This window comes from Salvelinus alpinus, chromosome 5, assembly GCF_045679555.1.
Source record: "Salvelinus alpinus chromosome 5, SLU_Salpinus.1, whole genome shotgun sequence".
Classification (NCBI taxonomy): Eukaryota; Metazoa; Chordata; class Actinopteri; order Salmoniformes; family Salmonidae; genus Salvelinus; species Salvelinus alpinus.
Window position 1 is genome coordinate 51,599,684 of NC_092090.1, and position 12,562 is coordinate 51,612,245.

The 12,562-nt window shown below is 46.4% G+C and overlaps 1 protein-coding gene across 2 annotated transcripts in view; it reads left to right on the forward strand.

Annotated features, from left to right (window-relative positions):
• The window catches only part of cmya5 (cardiomyopathy associated 5), a 64,121-nt gene that overhangs the window by 6,751 nt on the left and 44,808 nt on the right, over positions 1-12,562 (forward strand). For both annotated transcript variants that reach the window (XR_011674882.1, XM_071400046.1), the window contains exon 2: positions 1,451-7,844. Coding sequence is in view for 1 of the 2 variants with exons in the window: in XM_071400046.1 (XP_071256147.1) it covers positions 1,451-7,844 (6,394 nt within the window). In the remaining variant the exon portion in view is untranslated. The remainder of the gene's footprint in view (positions 1-1,450; positions 7,845-12,562) is intronic.

Below are 12,562 nucleotides of genomic sequence, written 5' to 3' on the forward strand. Positions count from 1 at the left end.
ATAGCGTCTGATGGAAACACCATTTTGCCTCAGCTGGCCATCTATTTTAAAGAATAGTTTCTAGAAATTCCTCTAATTCCAGTACAGGGAGTCATTTATTCCCCTCGAAACAGACTTTTGAAAATGATGCACTCCCTGATACACATTCTCTATTTTCATTTCAACCATTTTATATCTATGATTTAGTAAGTGCCTTGCTAACAAATCCACAGGGGCTGATTCTCTTGATCCCTTCTTACTGCAGCTCTCTGCCCCACTTATTGCAGAATCATTGTCCTATATTTTTTACTTGACAATTGTTTCTGGTGTTATCCCTAAGATCTGGAAAGTGACACGTCCTCCCCTTACACAACGGAGTAGATCATTTTGACTTAGATAAATGATCTTGCCTTTCCAAAGTCTTAGAATCTCTGGCCAACTATCAGCTAAGAACTTTTTTAAACTTCTCATTCTATTCTGAATGTGCACCAGTCTGGTTTTAGACCCAGACATAGCACAGTTTCAGCTGCTACGCTTGTTATAGACGATGTGCTATATTGCTTAGATCATAAAAACCATTGTGCTGCCTTATTTATAGACCTTCCAAGGCCTTTGACGCTGTTGACCATTACATTCTCATTCAAAGACTGACTTGACTGAAATAGGCCTGGATCAGGCTTCTTGCAAGTGGTTGGAGAATGATCTGTGACAGGACACAATGCGTGATTTGTGATGGTGTCCGGTCTACTTTCCTGGATAGTACAAAAGGTGTACCGCAGCATCGACTATCCAAATAAAGAAAGTTCAACAAAAGAAAAATCCAACTCTGTTGAACAGATAAAAATGTTGTTGATCTTTAGAACATTTATCCTATAGCTGCCATTTCCATTACACATCCAACTGGGCACAGACATCAATTCAATGTATATTCTACGTTGATTCAACCAGTGTGTGCCCAATGGGATGTTGATTTTGTTGAATAAACCCGGGGCAATGGAAACCTGCCTATTGACTCTCCCCTTTGACTGCCCCAAATTGACCCATTTTTAGCTTCAACTTCTGAGTCCATTGGAGAGGACCAGCTTGAGCAAAGTGGGGTGTAGAATCTTTGCTCTAGAATTGATGTAGAAATAGTATTCCCTGCCTGCCAAATAATAGGGTTTGTACAATTAAGATTAGCAGAGCTACGGTCAAGCGATACCCCTTGCCAAACACACGCGCACAACCAGACATTGATTGATTGATCACTTATCACACACACATATATGCACACACTGCAGGTTGATGCACACTTCTCTAGTTATCAAGCTGAGAAATGGTTGAGGTAATCACGTTCAATGTGAGGTTTTTGCTTACAGTTTGCTATTCCCGCAGTACCCCCTGAAGTACCCCCACATGTGCATTTCACTTGTAGACCTATGTTCTTATGTGCTCCCAAGTAACTCATCTAACTCCCTGTTCCTTTCTTCAGTCTGCGGGAGGTGGTCCAGGACCAGTCTGTGAAGCCCAAGCTGCAGTGTCTGATGGCGGACCCGACCTTCTCCATGGTGACAGTTCAGAGTGAGGACAGTGGCATTGTCTGGGAAACGGCCTCCAGCCGATGCTCCACACCCTGGGCGTCGGAGGCCAGCTACAGCTCTGACACCTACAGTTTGGACGGCTCTGCTACCGGTGGTGGAGGTGCACAGGGCAAAATTACCATTGTCTTCGATGAGGACAAGATAATTCGGAGGAGGAAGAGGACGAGAGGAAAGGCCAGGCTGGGGGAGAGGCTAAGGAGACCCGGGAGCTCCAGGTCTGGCTCGACACTGGGGGTGGAGAGGCCTGAGATGGCTGAGGTGTCTGTGCCAAACATCCGAGTGGAGAGTGTAGAGTCAGACACAGAGTCAGGGGAAGTGAAAGACAAAGACCAGGAGTTGTTTAGTCTGATCTCAGAGGGTTATGAGATCCTCAACATCAAAGTCCCGTCCAAACTGCCCACAGTGGACGAGGAGGAGAGCACTGAGCTGCAGGATAACCTGTCCTACTTGGAGGAGACACCCAGGATCAGGTCCAAATCCAGGAGGGGCTCTGAGGCCTTACCTACCCAGGACTACCCAGAAATGAAGGAGGCCACAGAAGGAGAAGAAGTAGGAGAGTCTAAGCCCTCAGAACCCACAGAGCAACAGGGGCCTCACAGCCACAAGGACGGCACCAGCGACATGGACTACTTTGAGGCGTTTACCCTGCTGGATGAGGTGGTTCCTGGGCAGCAGGTTCCAGAGCCAGTGGGAGACGAGACACCCACGAAGCCCCAACGAGAGGAGCCTAATCTGGGGCAGATGACAGCCACAGACAGCCTCTCTGCAGCTCCGGACGATGACTTTGTGTTTGTCACAGACATGGAGATTGCCAGCGAGCGTTTGGATGAGGTGTTCTACGGGAACAAACACCACGCACCCCCAGAGGACCTGATGAAAAGGGGAGAAGAGGATGAAGAGGAGGGAGGGAAGGAAGGAAGAAGAGAGAGTCTGAGGTCTCTGAAGGAGAGTGGGTCAGCGTTGTTCAGCAGAGAGGAGAGCATCCTCACCCCCATCTTCCTCTCCCCGGGACCCCCTAAGATCATTGATCCCATCCTGCTAGAGGAACCCACAGCCATGTCCTTCCTCTACTCTGACCTGTACGAGGACGCCATGGGGGAGAGGAGGAGGAGCGACGAGGAAGGCTCAGAGGCAGAGAGCGTGGGGTCGGACAGATCGTTCCGGAGGCGACTGTCTGATTCAGAGGAAACAGACGGATACCTGGAGAAGTTTATCCTGAAAGACGAGACTCCCAATGTAGAGGACCAATCAGAAGAAGCGGATGGTAAAGGGGAGGGACTAATGATGTGGTCGCAGAGTAAGTTTGAGCTGACCGGATTCCTAACGAGAGTGGTGGAAGAAGAAGAAGAGGAGAAGGAGGAGTGTAAGAAGGACGAGATCAAAGATGCAGAGATGAATGGGTACCTGCAACCAGCAGGATATAAAGAGATTACGAAATCAACAGAGATGGAAGAATCAACAGAGAAATCTTTGTTGCACATCAAGGAAACTGGTCCTGATAAAGACTCTGAGTCTATAAATACAGACAGCAAAGTCACAGGAAAGAGACCTGAGAAGGTTGATGTGGTAGAGGAAGCTAAAAGTGAGACAACACCTGAGGCACATGAGTCAGAGGTTGACAGCCAGGAGGAGGTAGTGTCAGATAAAGTATCCCATGAAACAGAGCAACTAGCTCAGGCAGAGGAGGTGAAAAAACGAGACGAAGTAGAAGTGTCTAGAGTGGCCAAACCAGTTGTAATTCAGGAGCCTGTGGTTGTACAGGTGAACCAGGTGACAACTGAAAGTAAAACGGAGACTGTAGTTAAAGCATCTGAACCTGTAAGAGCAGAGGGTGCTATTAAAGATCCAACTGAGGCCATAGCAGGAGCACAGGAGCTACACAGGGTGTCTCAAAAGGCAGTTACTGATTTATCAGTAGTTATTGTGAAAGTATCAGATGATACTAAAATGGCATCTGAAATTGCAGCTGAAGCAATCAATAGAATGGAAATGCTAGCTGAAGCACACAAAGTTGAAAAAGTAGAGAATAGATCTGAGGAGCCTGTGAGTGTAGAGGAGGAGTCCTTCACACACAATCCTGAAGCCGAAGTAGTTCCAACTGCCCCTCCTGCAGAAGCAGCGGACCGGTGGTCGTCACCTCTTGCCCCTGCTGAGGGAGATAAGGGACAGGAGGAAGAGCCAATGAAGAAGCAGGACTTGGACGGTGAGGACGAGTGGGTGTTCACTCCCCTCAGGAGCTTTGCTCCTCAGGAAGACCTCTCTGTGCTGCACAGAGAAACTGTGGTTTCAGAGATGGAGCTGCACACTGACGCTGGGGTCACGGAGAGAGAGCTGCACAGGGAGACTGCAGAAGAGCTGGAGTATGAGATAATCTCGCAGCAAGAGGCAAGAGAGATGATGGTGTCTGAGACAGAGAGAAAACAACTGTGCCCAGGCCCTAACTCTAATCTAGAGAGAGAGAGGGAGCTGGAGAAAGAAAAGGAGAGAGAGATGGAGTTGGAGAGGGAGAGAAAGAAGCAGAGGCTCAAGGAGGAGGAGAGACAGAAGAGGGAGGGGAAGGAGAGACAGGAGAAGGAGAAACAGATGGAGTTGGAGAGGGAAAGAGAAAGGGAGAGGCTAAGGCTGAAGGAGGCAAAGGAGAGACAGGAGAAGGAGAGACAGGTGGAAAAGGAAAGAGAAAAGGAGAGGCAGGCGAGGGAGAGAACGATAGAATTGGAGAGGGAGAGAGAAAGGGAGAGGCAGAGGCTGAAGGAGGAGAAGGAGAAGGAGAGACAGGAGAGGGATAGACATATGGAGTTGGAGAGGAAGAGAGAAAGGGAGAGGCAGAGGCTGAAGGAGGAGAGCGAGGAGAAGGAGAGACAGGAGAGAGAAAGGGAGAGGCAGAGGCTGAAGGAGGAGAAGGAGAGACAGGAGAAGGAGAGACAGATGGAGAAGGAGAGAGAAAAGGACAGGCAGAGGCTGAAGGAAGAGAAAGAGAGACAGGAGAAGGAGACACAGGAGAGGGAGAGACAGATAGAATTGGAGAGGGAGAGAGAAAATGAGAGGCAGAGGCTGAAGGAGAGAGAGGAGAGGGAGAGACAGGAGAGGGAGAGACAGGAGAGGCAAAGGGAGAGGCAGAGGCTGAAGGAGGAGAAGGAGAGACGGGAGAGACAGATGGAGAAGGAGAGAGAAAAGGACAGGCAGAGGCTGAAGGAAGAGAAAGACAGACAGGAGAAGGAGACACAGGAGAGGGAGAAACAGATCGAATTGGAGAGGGAGAGAGAAAATGAGAGGCAGAGGCTGAAGGAGAGAGAGGAGAAGGAGAGACAGGAGAGGGAGAGACAGGAGAGGGAGAGACAGATGGAGTTGGAGAGGGAAAGAGAAAAGGAGAGGCAGAGGCTGAAGGAGAGGGAGGAGAAGGAGACGAAGGAGAAGGAAAGACAGATGGAGTTGGAGAGAGAAAGGGAGATGCATAGGCTGAAGGAGGAGAGGGAGGAGAAGGAGACGAAGGAGAGGGAAAGACAGATGGAGTTGGAGAGGGAGAGAGAAAAGGAGAGGCAGAGGCTGAAGGAGGAGAGCGAGGAGAGGGAGAGACAGGAGAGGGAGAGAGAAAGGGAAAGGCAGATGATGAAGGAGGAGAGCGAGAAGAAGGAGAGACATGAGAGGGAGAGACAGATGGAGAAGGAGAGAGAAAGGGACAGGCAGAGGCTGAAGGAAGAAAAAGAGAGACAGGAGAAGGAGACACAGGAGAGGGAGAGACAAATAGAATTGGAGAGGGAGAGAGAAAATGAGAGGCAGAGGCTAAAGGAGAGAGAGGAGAAGGAGAGACAGGAGAGGGAGAGACAGATGGAGTTGGAGAGGGAAAGAGAAAATGAGAGGCAGAGGCTGAAGGAGAGGGAGGAGAAGGAGACGAAGGAGAGGGAAAGACAGATGGAGTTGGAGAGAGAAAGGGAGATGCATAGGCTGAAGGAGGAGAGCGAGGAGAAGGAGAGACAGGTGGAGAGGGAGAGAGAAAAGGAGAGGCAGAGGCTGAAGGAGGAGAGGGAGGAGAGGGAGAGACAGGAGAGGGAGAGACAGATGGAGAAGGAGAGAGAAAAAGAAAGGCAGAGGCTGAAGGAAGAGAAAGAAAGACAGGAGAAGGAGAGACAGGAGAGGGAGATACAGATAGAATTGGAGAGGGAGAGGGAAAATGAGAGGCAGAGGCTGAAGGAGAGAGAGGAGAAGGAGAGACAGGAGAGGGAGAGACAGGAGAGGGAGAGACAGATAGAATTGGAGAGGGAGAGAGAAAATGAGAGGCAGAGGCTGAAGGAGAGGGAGGAGAAGGAGAGACAGGAGAGGGAGAGACAGATGGAGTTGGAGCGGGAAAGAGAAAATGAGAGGCAGAGGCTGAAGGAAAGAGAGGAGAAGGAGACAAAGGAGAGGGAAAGACAGATGGAGTTAGAGAGGGAGAGAGAAAGGGAAAGGGAGAGGCAGAAGCTGAAGGAGGAGAGCGAGGAGAAGGAGAGACAGGAGAAGGAGAGACAGGAGAGGGAGAGACAGATAGAATTGGAGAGGGAGAGGGAAAATGAGAGGCAGAGGCTGAAGGAGAGAGAGGAGAAGGAGAGACAGGAGAGGGAGAGACAGGAGAGGGAGAGACAGATAGAATTGGAGAGGGAGAGAGAAAAGGACAGGCAGAGGCTGAAGGAAGAGAAAGAGAGACAGGAGAGGGAGAGGGAGAGACAGATGGAAAGGGAGCGAGAAAAGGACAGGCAGAGACTGAAGGAAGAGAAAGAGAGACAGGAGAGGGCAGAGAAGGAGAGACATGAGAGGGAGGAAAAGGAGAGGGAGAGAGAACGAGAGAGAGAAAGGGAGAAAGAAATGGAGAGGCTGAGGCTGAATGAATTGAAGGAGAGGGAGGAGAAGAAGAGACAGGAAAGGGAGGAGAGGGCGAGACAGGAGAAGGATGAGAAGGAGAGACAGGAGAGAGAGAGAGAAAGGGAGAGGGAGAATGAGAGACAGGAGAGGGAGAGACAGATAGAATTAGAGAGGGAGAGAGAAAAAGAGAGGCAGAGGCTGAGGGAGAGGGAGGAGAAGGAGAGACAGGAGACGGAGAGACAGATGGAGAGGGAGAGAGAAAAAGACAGGCAGAGGCTGAAGGAAGAGAAAGAAAGACAGGAGAGACAGGAGAAGGAGAGACAGGAGAGGGAGGAGAGAGAGAGAGAAAGGGAGAGGCTGAAGGAGGTGAAGGAGAGGGAAGAGAGGGAGAAGAAGGAGAGACAGGAGAGGGAGGAGAAGAAGAGACAGATGGAGTTGTTGAGGGAGAGAGAAATGGAGAGCCTGAGGCTGAAGGAGGAGAAGGAGAGACAGGAGAGGGAGAAGAAGGAGAGACAGGAGAGAGAGAGGGAGAGGGAGAAAGAAAGGGAGAGGCAGAGGCTGAAGGGGGTGAATGAGAGACAGGAGTGGGAGGAGAAGGAGAGACAGGAGAAGGAGAGACAGATGGAGTTGTTGAGGGAGAGAGAAAGGGAGAGGCTGAGGCTGAAGGAGGAGAAGGAGAGACAGGAGAGGGAGGAAAAGGAGAGAGAGAGGGAAAGGCAGGAGGAGAAGGAGAGGCATGAGAGGGAGAGTCAGAAGGAGGAGAAGGAGAGGAGGGAGAGGCAGAAGGAGGAGAAGGAGAGGCATGAGAGGGAGAGACAGATGGAGTGGGAGAGGGAAATAGAAATGAAGAGGCTGAAGGAAGTGAAGGAGAGGGAGGAGAGAGAGAGAGAAAGGGAGATGCAGAGGCTGAAGGAAGTGAAGAAGACACAGGAGAGGGAGAGACAGGAGAGGGAGGACAAGGAGAAACAGATGGAGTTGTTGAGGGAGGAGGAGAGACAGGGGAGGGAGGAGAGGGAGCAGAAGGAGAGACAGGAGAGAGAGGGGAAGGAAATACAGGAGAGGGAGAAAGAAAGAGACAATCAGAGGCTGAAGGAGAAGGAGCGACAGGAGAGGAAGAGTGAGATGGAGTTGGTATTGGAGGGAGAAAAGCAGAAGGAAAGGGTGAGAGAAAACCTGTTGATGGATATGGAGAGGCAGAAGGAGCGAGAGATGGAGGAGAGGGTAAGAGAAGAGAGAGGGCTGGATCTCCCCACTTACGAGGAGCCCATTGAGGCTGATTATGAGATATTTGATGCGGAGGAGGAGAGCCAGGCCAGAGCAGCTGCTGCCCTACAGGGGATGGATTGCTTCTGTCTGGGCTGTGGTTGTCTGCTCTCTGAGACTGACAGACTGTCTGGAGGACACCAGGATCATGAGGTCACCAGCGTGGAGACAGCCTACGAAGACATCAAGGTGAGTGACAAAGTTAGATGTTAGTGGATAGAGTACACTATTCACATCACCCCATGTCACAATTCAGGTAATTCATTATTGTGTCCCTTCCTGGAAATGTGTCTTGCGCCTTATACTCAACAGCACAGCATCACCACATTTAGTGCAGTTATACATAAATGCATAGAACAATGTAAATCATGCGCAATATACAACTAGATTCAACACTTGTGGATCAGACCTGGGTTCAAATACTATTTCAGGTATTTCATTACTTTTCAATACATTTCAAAACAAAATAAATTTGAACAAGTACAATGGGTATTCACCCCTTTGGATTTTTTCACATTTTGTTGTGTGACAAAGTGGGATTGAAATGGATTTAGTTGTGATTTTTTTTGTCAACTATAAAGACCAGGGAGCTTTTTGAAAGCTTCATAACGAAGAGCAGTGATTGGTAAATGGATAACAATAACAAATCAGACAATGATTCAAGTGTTTGTTTCATATGATTGTTGGTTATTGATGTGTTTATGGAGGGCTCATCTGCAAAAGAGACTGTGGTCTCAGCATGCCTTCCTGCTTAATTAAAGGTTGAATAAAATACAATAAAATTGAATATCTCTTTAAACATATAAAATACAATAAAATTGAATATCTCTTTAAACATGGCCAAGTTAATAATTATGCTGTGGATGATGTATTAAACCACCCAGACCCAACAAAGATAGAGTCGTCACTCTGAACTGAGATGCAGGATGAGGCCATTGGTGATTTTAAAACAGCTAACAATGAACCAAGTTGGTTAGCTTTAGCTACCTGCAGATTCATACTACAGCTATGACAATGGTTGTATTGGTAGTAGTATGAGTTGGGATTATGCCGGTTAATTGTTTAGCTAGCTAGCTACATGTCTAAACAAAAGACTCCACTTCGCCAGATGATTACATGACCCATCAAGTTAGCCAGGTGTGTCTGGGGGTGATTATGGCCATCTATTGTATTTCATGAACATGTGTGTTCATGAAGGGTGTCCCTAGTGTCCCTTCCACATAGCTACATGTGGCTGGGGGGTGGTTATAGCATTTTCTTCACATGGCCAATCAATTTAGATTAGTGTGTCGGGTAAGCGTCTTCTAATAATTATAAAGTATATTTATCTGGACACTTTCTGTTTTTGATATTGCTACTATGCAGTAACCATTTCACTGAACTATTTTCACCTTCTGTATTCTGTGCCTGTAACAAATAAACATAGATTGTATTTGATATAGTGTCTGTTTACCAGAGATGGTAATTTGAAGAACAACATGACCTGCACCAAAGTCAGATTACGATATAGGCCAGGGACTAGATAAAGTGTATTTTTACCTGAAGTTTTTCCTTATTGTTGGCTAATACTTTCACTACTTTTAGTCTTGAAATCGTTGGTTGTTTACTAAACTACTCACTCTGTTTAGCACATGGTCTCACGTGAATCCTTAAAGAGATGGGTGGGGCTAAGGCTCTAAGAGGGTGTGAACAATGCTGAATAGGTATAGACAAAGACGAGCTCTCCAGTAGGTGTAGCAAATATTCAAGATACATTTTCTGGGTGATTTAAATATTGAAAAAGCTTCAAACTGTAACTTGTGCCTGCAACCTGGTTCAGGTTATCAGTCAACCTAACAGGGTTGTTACAAACAGGACATGAATGACATCATGATCATGTATTGATCACATCTTTACTATTGATGCAGAAATGTGCTTTAAAGTAGTATCCAAATCCATCGGATGTAGTGATCAAAATATGTTAGCCAAATCTAGGAAAACCAAAGTTCCAAAGGCTGGGCCTAATATAGTGTCTAAGAGGTCATACAATAAGTTTTGTAGTGATTCCTACGTTGTTGATGTAAAGAATATTTGTTGGTCTGTGGTGTGTATTGAGGAGCAATCAGACGCTGCACTTGACACATTTATGAAATTGCTTATTCCAGTTACTATTAAGCATGCACCCATTAAGAAAATGACAGCAAAAACTGTTAAATCCCTGTGGATTGATGAGGAATTGGAAAATTTTATGGTTGAGAGGTATGAGGCAAAAGGAATGGCAAATACTGTAAGTCTGGTTGCAGAACCGATTGGTAAACGTACTGCAAATTCAGAAATCATGTGTCTATCTGAATAAAAATAAGAAATTATACTATGAAACCCTCCTGTACTCCCTGGTCACTCATGACTGCATGATCAGGCATGACTCCAACACCATCATTAAGTTTTTTGATGACACAACAGTGGTAGAACTGATCACCAACAGCGACGAGACAGCATATAGGGAGGAGGTCAGAGACCTGGCCGTGTGAAGCCAGGACAACAACCTCTCCCTCAACGTGATCAAGACTAAGGAGATGATTGTGGACTACAGGAAAAGGAGGACCGAGCACGCCCCCATTCTCATCGATTGGGCTGTAGTGGAGCAGGTTGAGAGCTTCAAGTTCCTTGGTGTCCACATCACCAACAAACTAACATGGTCCAAGCACACCAACAGTCGTGAAGAGGGCACAACAAAACCTTTTCCTCCTCAAGAGACTGAAAAGATTTGGCATGGGTCCTCAAATCCTCAAAAGGTTCTACAGCTGCACCATCGAGAGCATCCTGACTGGTTGCATCACTGCCTGGTATGGCTACTGCTCAGCCTCTGACCACAAGGCACTACAGAGGGTAGTGCGTACGGCCCAGTACATCACTGGGGCCAAGCTTCCTGCCATCCAGGACTTCCATACCAGGCGGTGTCAGAGGAAGGCCCTAAACATTGTCAAAGACTCCAGCCACCCTAGTCATAGACTGTACTATCTGCTACCGCACGGTAAGCGCTATCGGAGGGCCAAGTCTAGGTCCAAGAGGCTTCTAAACAGATTCTACCCCCAAGCCATAAGACTAATGAACGTCTAATCAAATGGCTACCCAGACTATTTGCATTGCCCCCCTCTTTTACGCTGGTGCTACTCTCTGTTATTATTTATGCATAAGTCCCTTTAATAACTCTACCCACATGTATATATTACATAAATTACCTTGACTAACCGGTGCCCCTGCACATTGACTCTGTACCGGTACACCCTTGTATATAGCCTCACTATTGTTAATATTACTGCTGCTCTTTAATTATTTGTTACTTTATTTCTTATTTTTGTAGGTATTTTTCTTAAAACTGCATTGTTGGTTAAGGGCTTGTAAGTAAGCCTTTTACTGTAAGGTCTACACCTGTTGTATTCAGCGCATGTGACAAATAACATTTGATTTGATTTGAAACAAAGATAAATTCTCTAAAGATTGATAGTAAAAAGCTTTGGAGCACCTTAAATACAAATTTGGACAAAAAGGCTAACTCAGTTCCATCATTCATTGAATCAGATGGCTCATTCATAACAAAACCCACTGATATTGTCAATTACTTTAATGATTTTTTCATTGGCATGATATGCCAGCAACAACGGCTGACACTACACATCCAAGTATAACTGATTTGAATTATGAAAGACAAGCATTGTAATTCTGTGAAGTGAGTGTGAAGTGAAGTGAAGTGAGTGTGGAAGAGGTGAAAGAATGATTGTTGTCTATCAACAATGACAAGCCACCGTGATCTGACAACTTGGAGGGAAAATTACTGAGGATAATAGCGGACGATATTGCCACTCCTATTTGCCCATATCTTCAATCTAAGCCTACTATAAAGTGTGTGCCCTCAGGCCTGGAGGGAAGCAAAAGTAATTCACTACCCAAGAATAGTATAGCCCCCTTTACTGGCTCAAATAACCAACTAATCAGCCTGTTACCAACCAAAAGGTTTTCACCAGATACAATGGTATTGTACTGTAAACAAACAGACTTTCAGCACGCTTGTAGGGAAAGACATTCAACAAGCACGACACTTACACAAATTACTGATGATTGGCTGAGAGTAACTGATGATAAAAATATTGTGGGGGCTGTTTTGTTAGATTTCAGTGTGGCTTTTGACATTATCAATCATAGTCTGCTACTGGAAAAACGTATGTGGCTTTACACCCCCTACTATATTGTGGATAAAGAGTTACCTGTCTAACAGAACACAGAGAGTGTTCTTTGATGGAAGCCTCTAAAACATAATCCAAGAATTCGCCAGGACAGCTGTCTAGGCCCCTTACTTTTTTCAGTTTTTACTAGTGACTTGCCACTGGCGTTGAGTAAAGCCAGTGTGTCTACAACACTATACATGTCAGCTAGTGAGTGAAATTACTGCAACTCTTAACAAAGAGCGGCAGTTAGTTTCAGAATGGGTGGCAAGGAATAAATTAGTCCTAAATATAAAAAAACTAAAAGCATTGTATTTGGGACAAATCATTCACTAAACCCTAAACCTGAACGAAATCTTGTAATAAATCATGTGGAAATTGAGCAAGTTTAGGTGATTAAACTGCTTGGAGTAACCCTGGATTGTAAACTGTCATGGTCAAAACATGTTGATACAACAGTAGCTAAGATGGTTTAGAAGTCTGTCCATAATAAAGCGCTATTCTACATTTTTAACAACACTATCAACAAGGCAGGTCCTTCAGGCTCTAGTTTTGTCACACCTGGACTACTGTTCAGTCCTCTGGTCAGGTGCCACAAAGAGGGACCTAGGAAAATTACAATTGGCTCAGAACAGGGCAACACTGCTGGCCCTTGAATGTACACGGAGAGTTAACATTAATAATATGCATGTAAATCTCTCATGG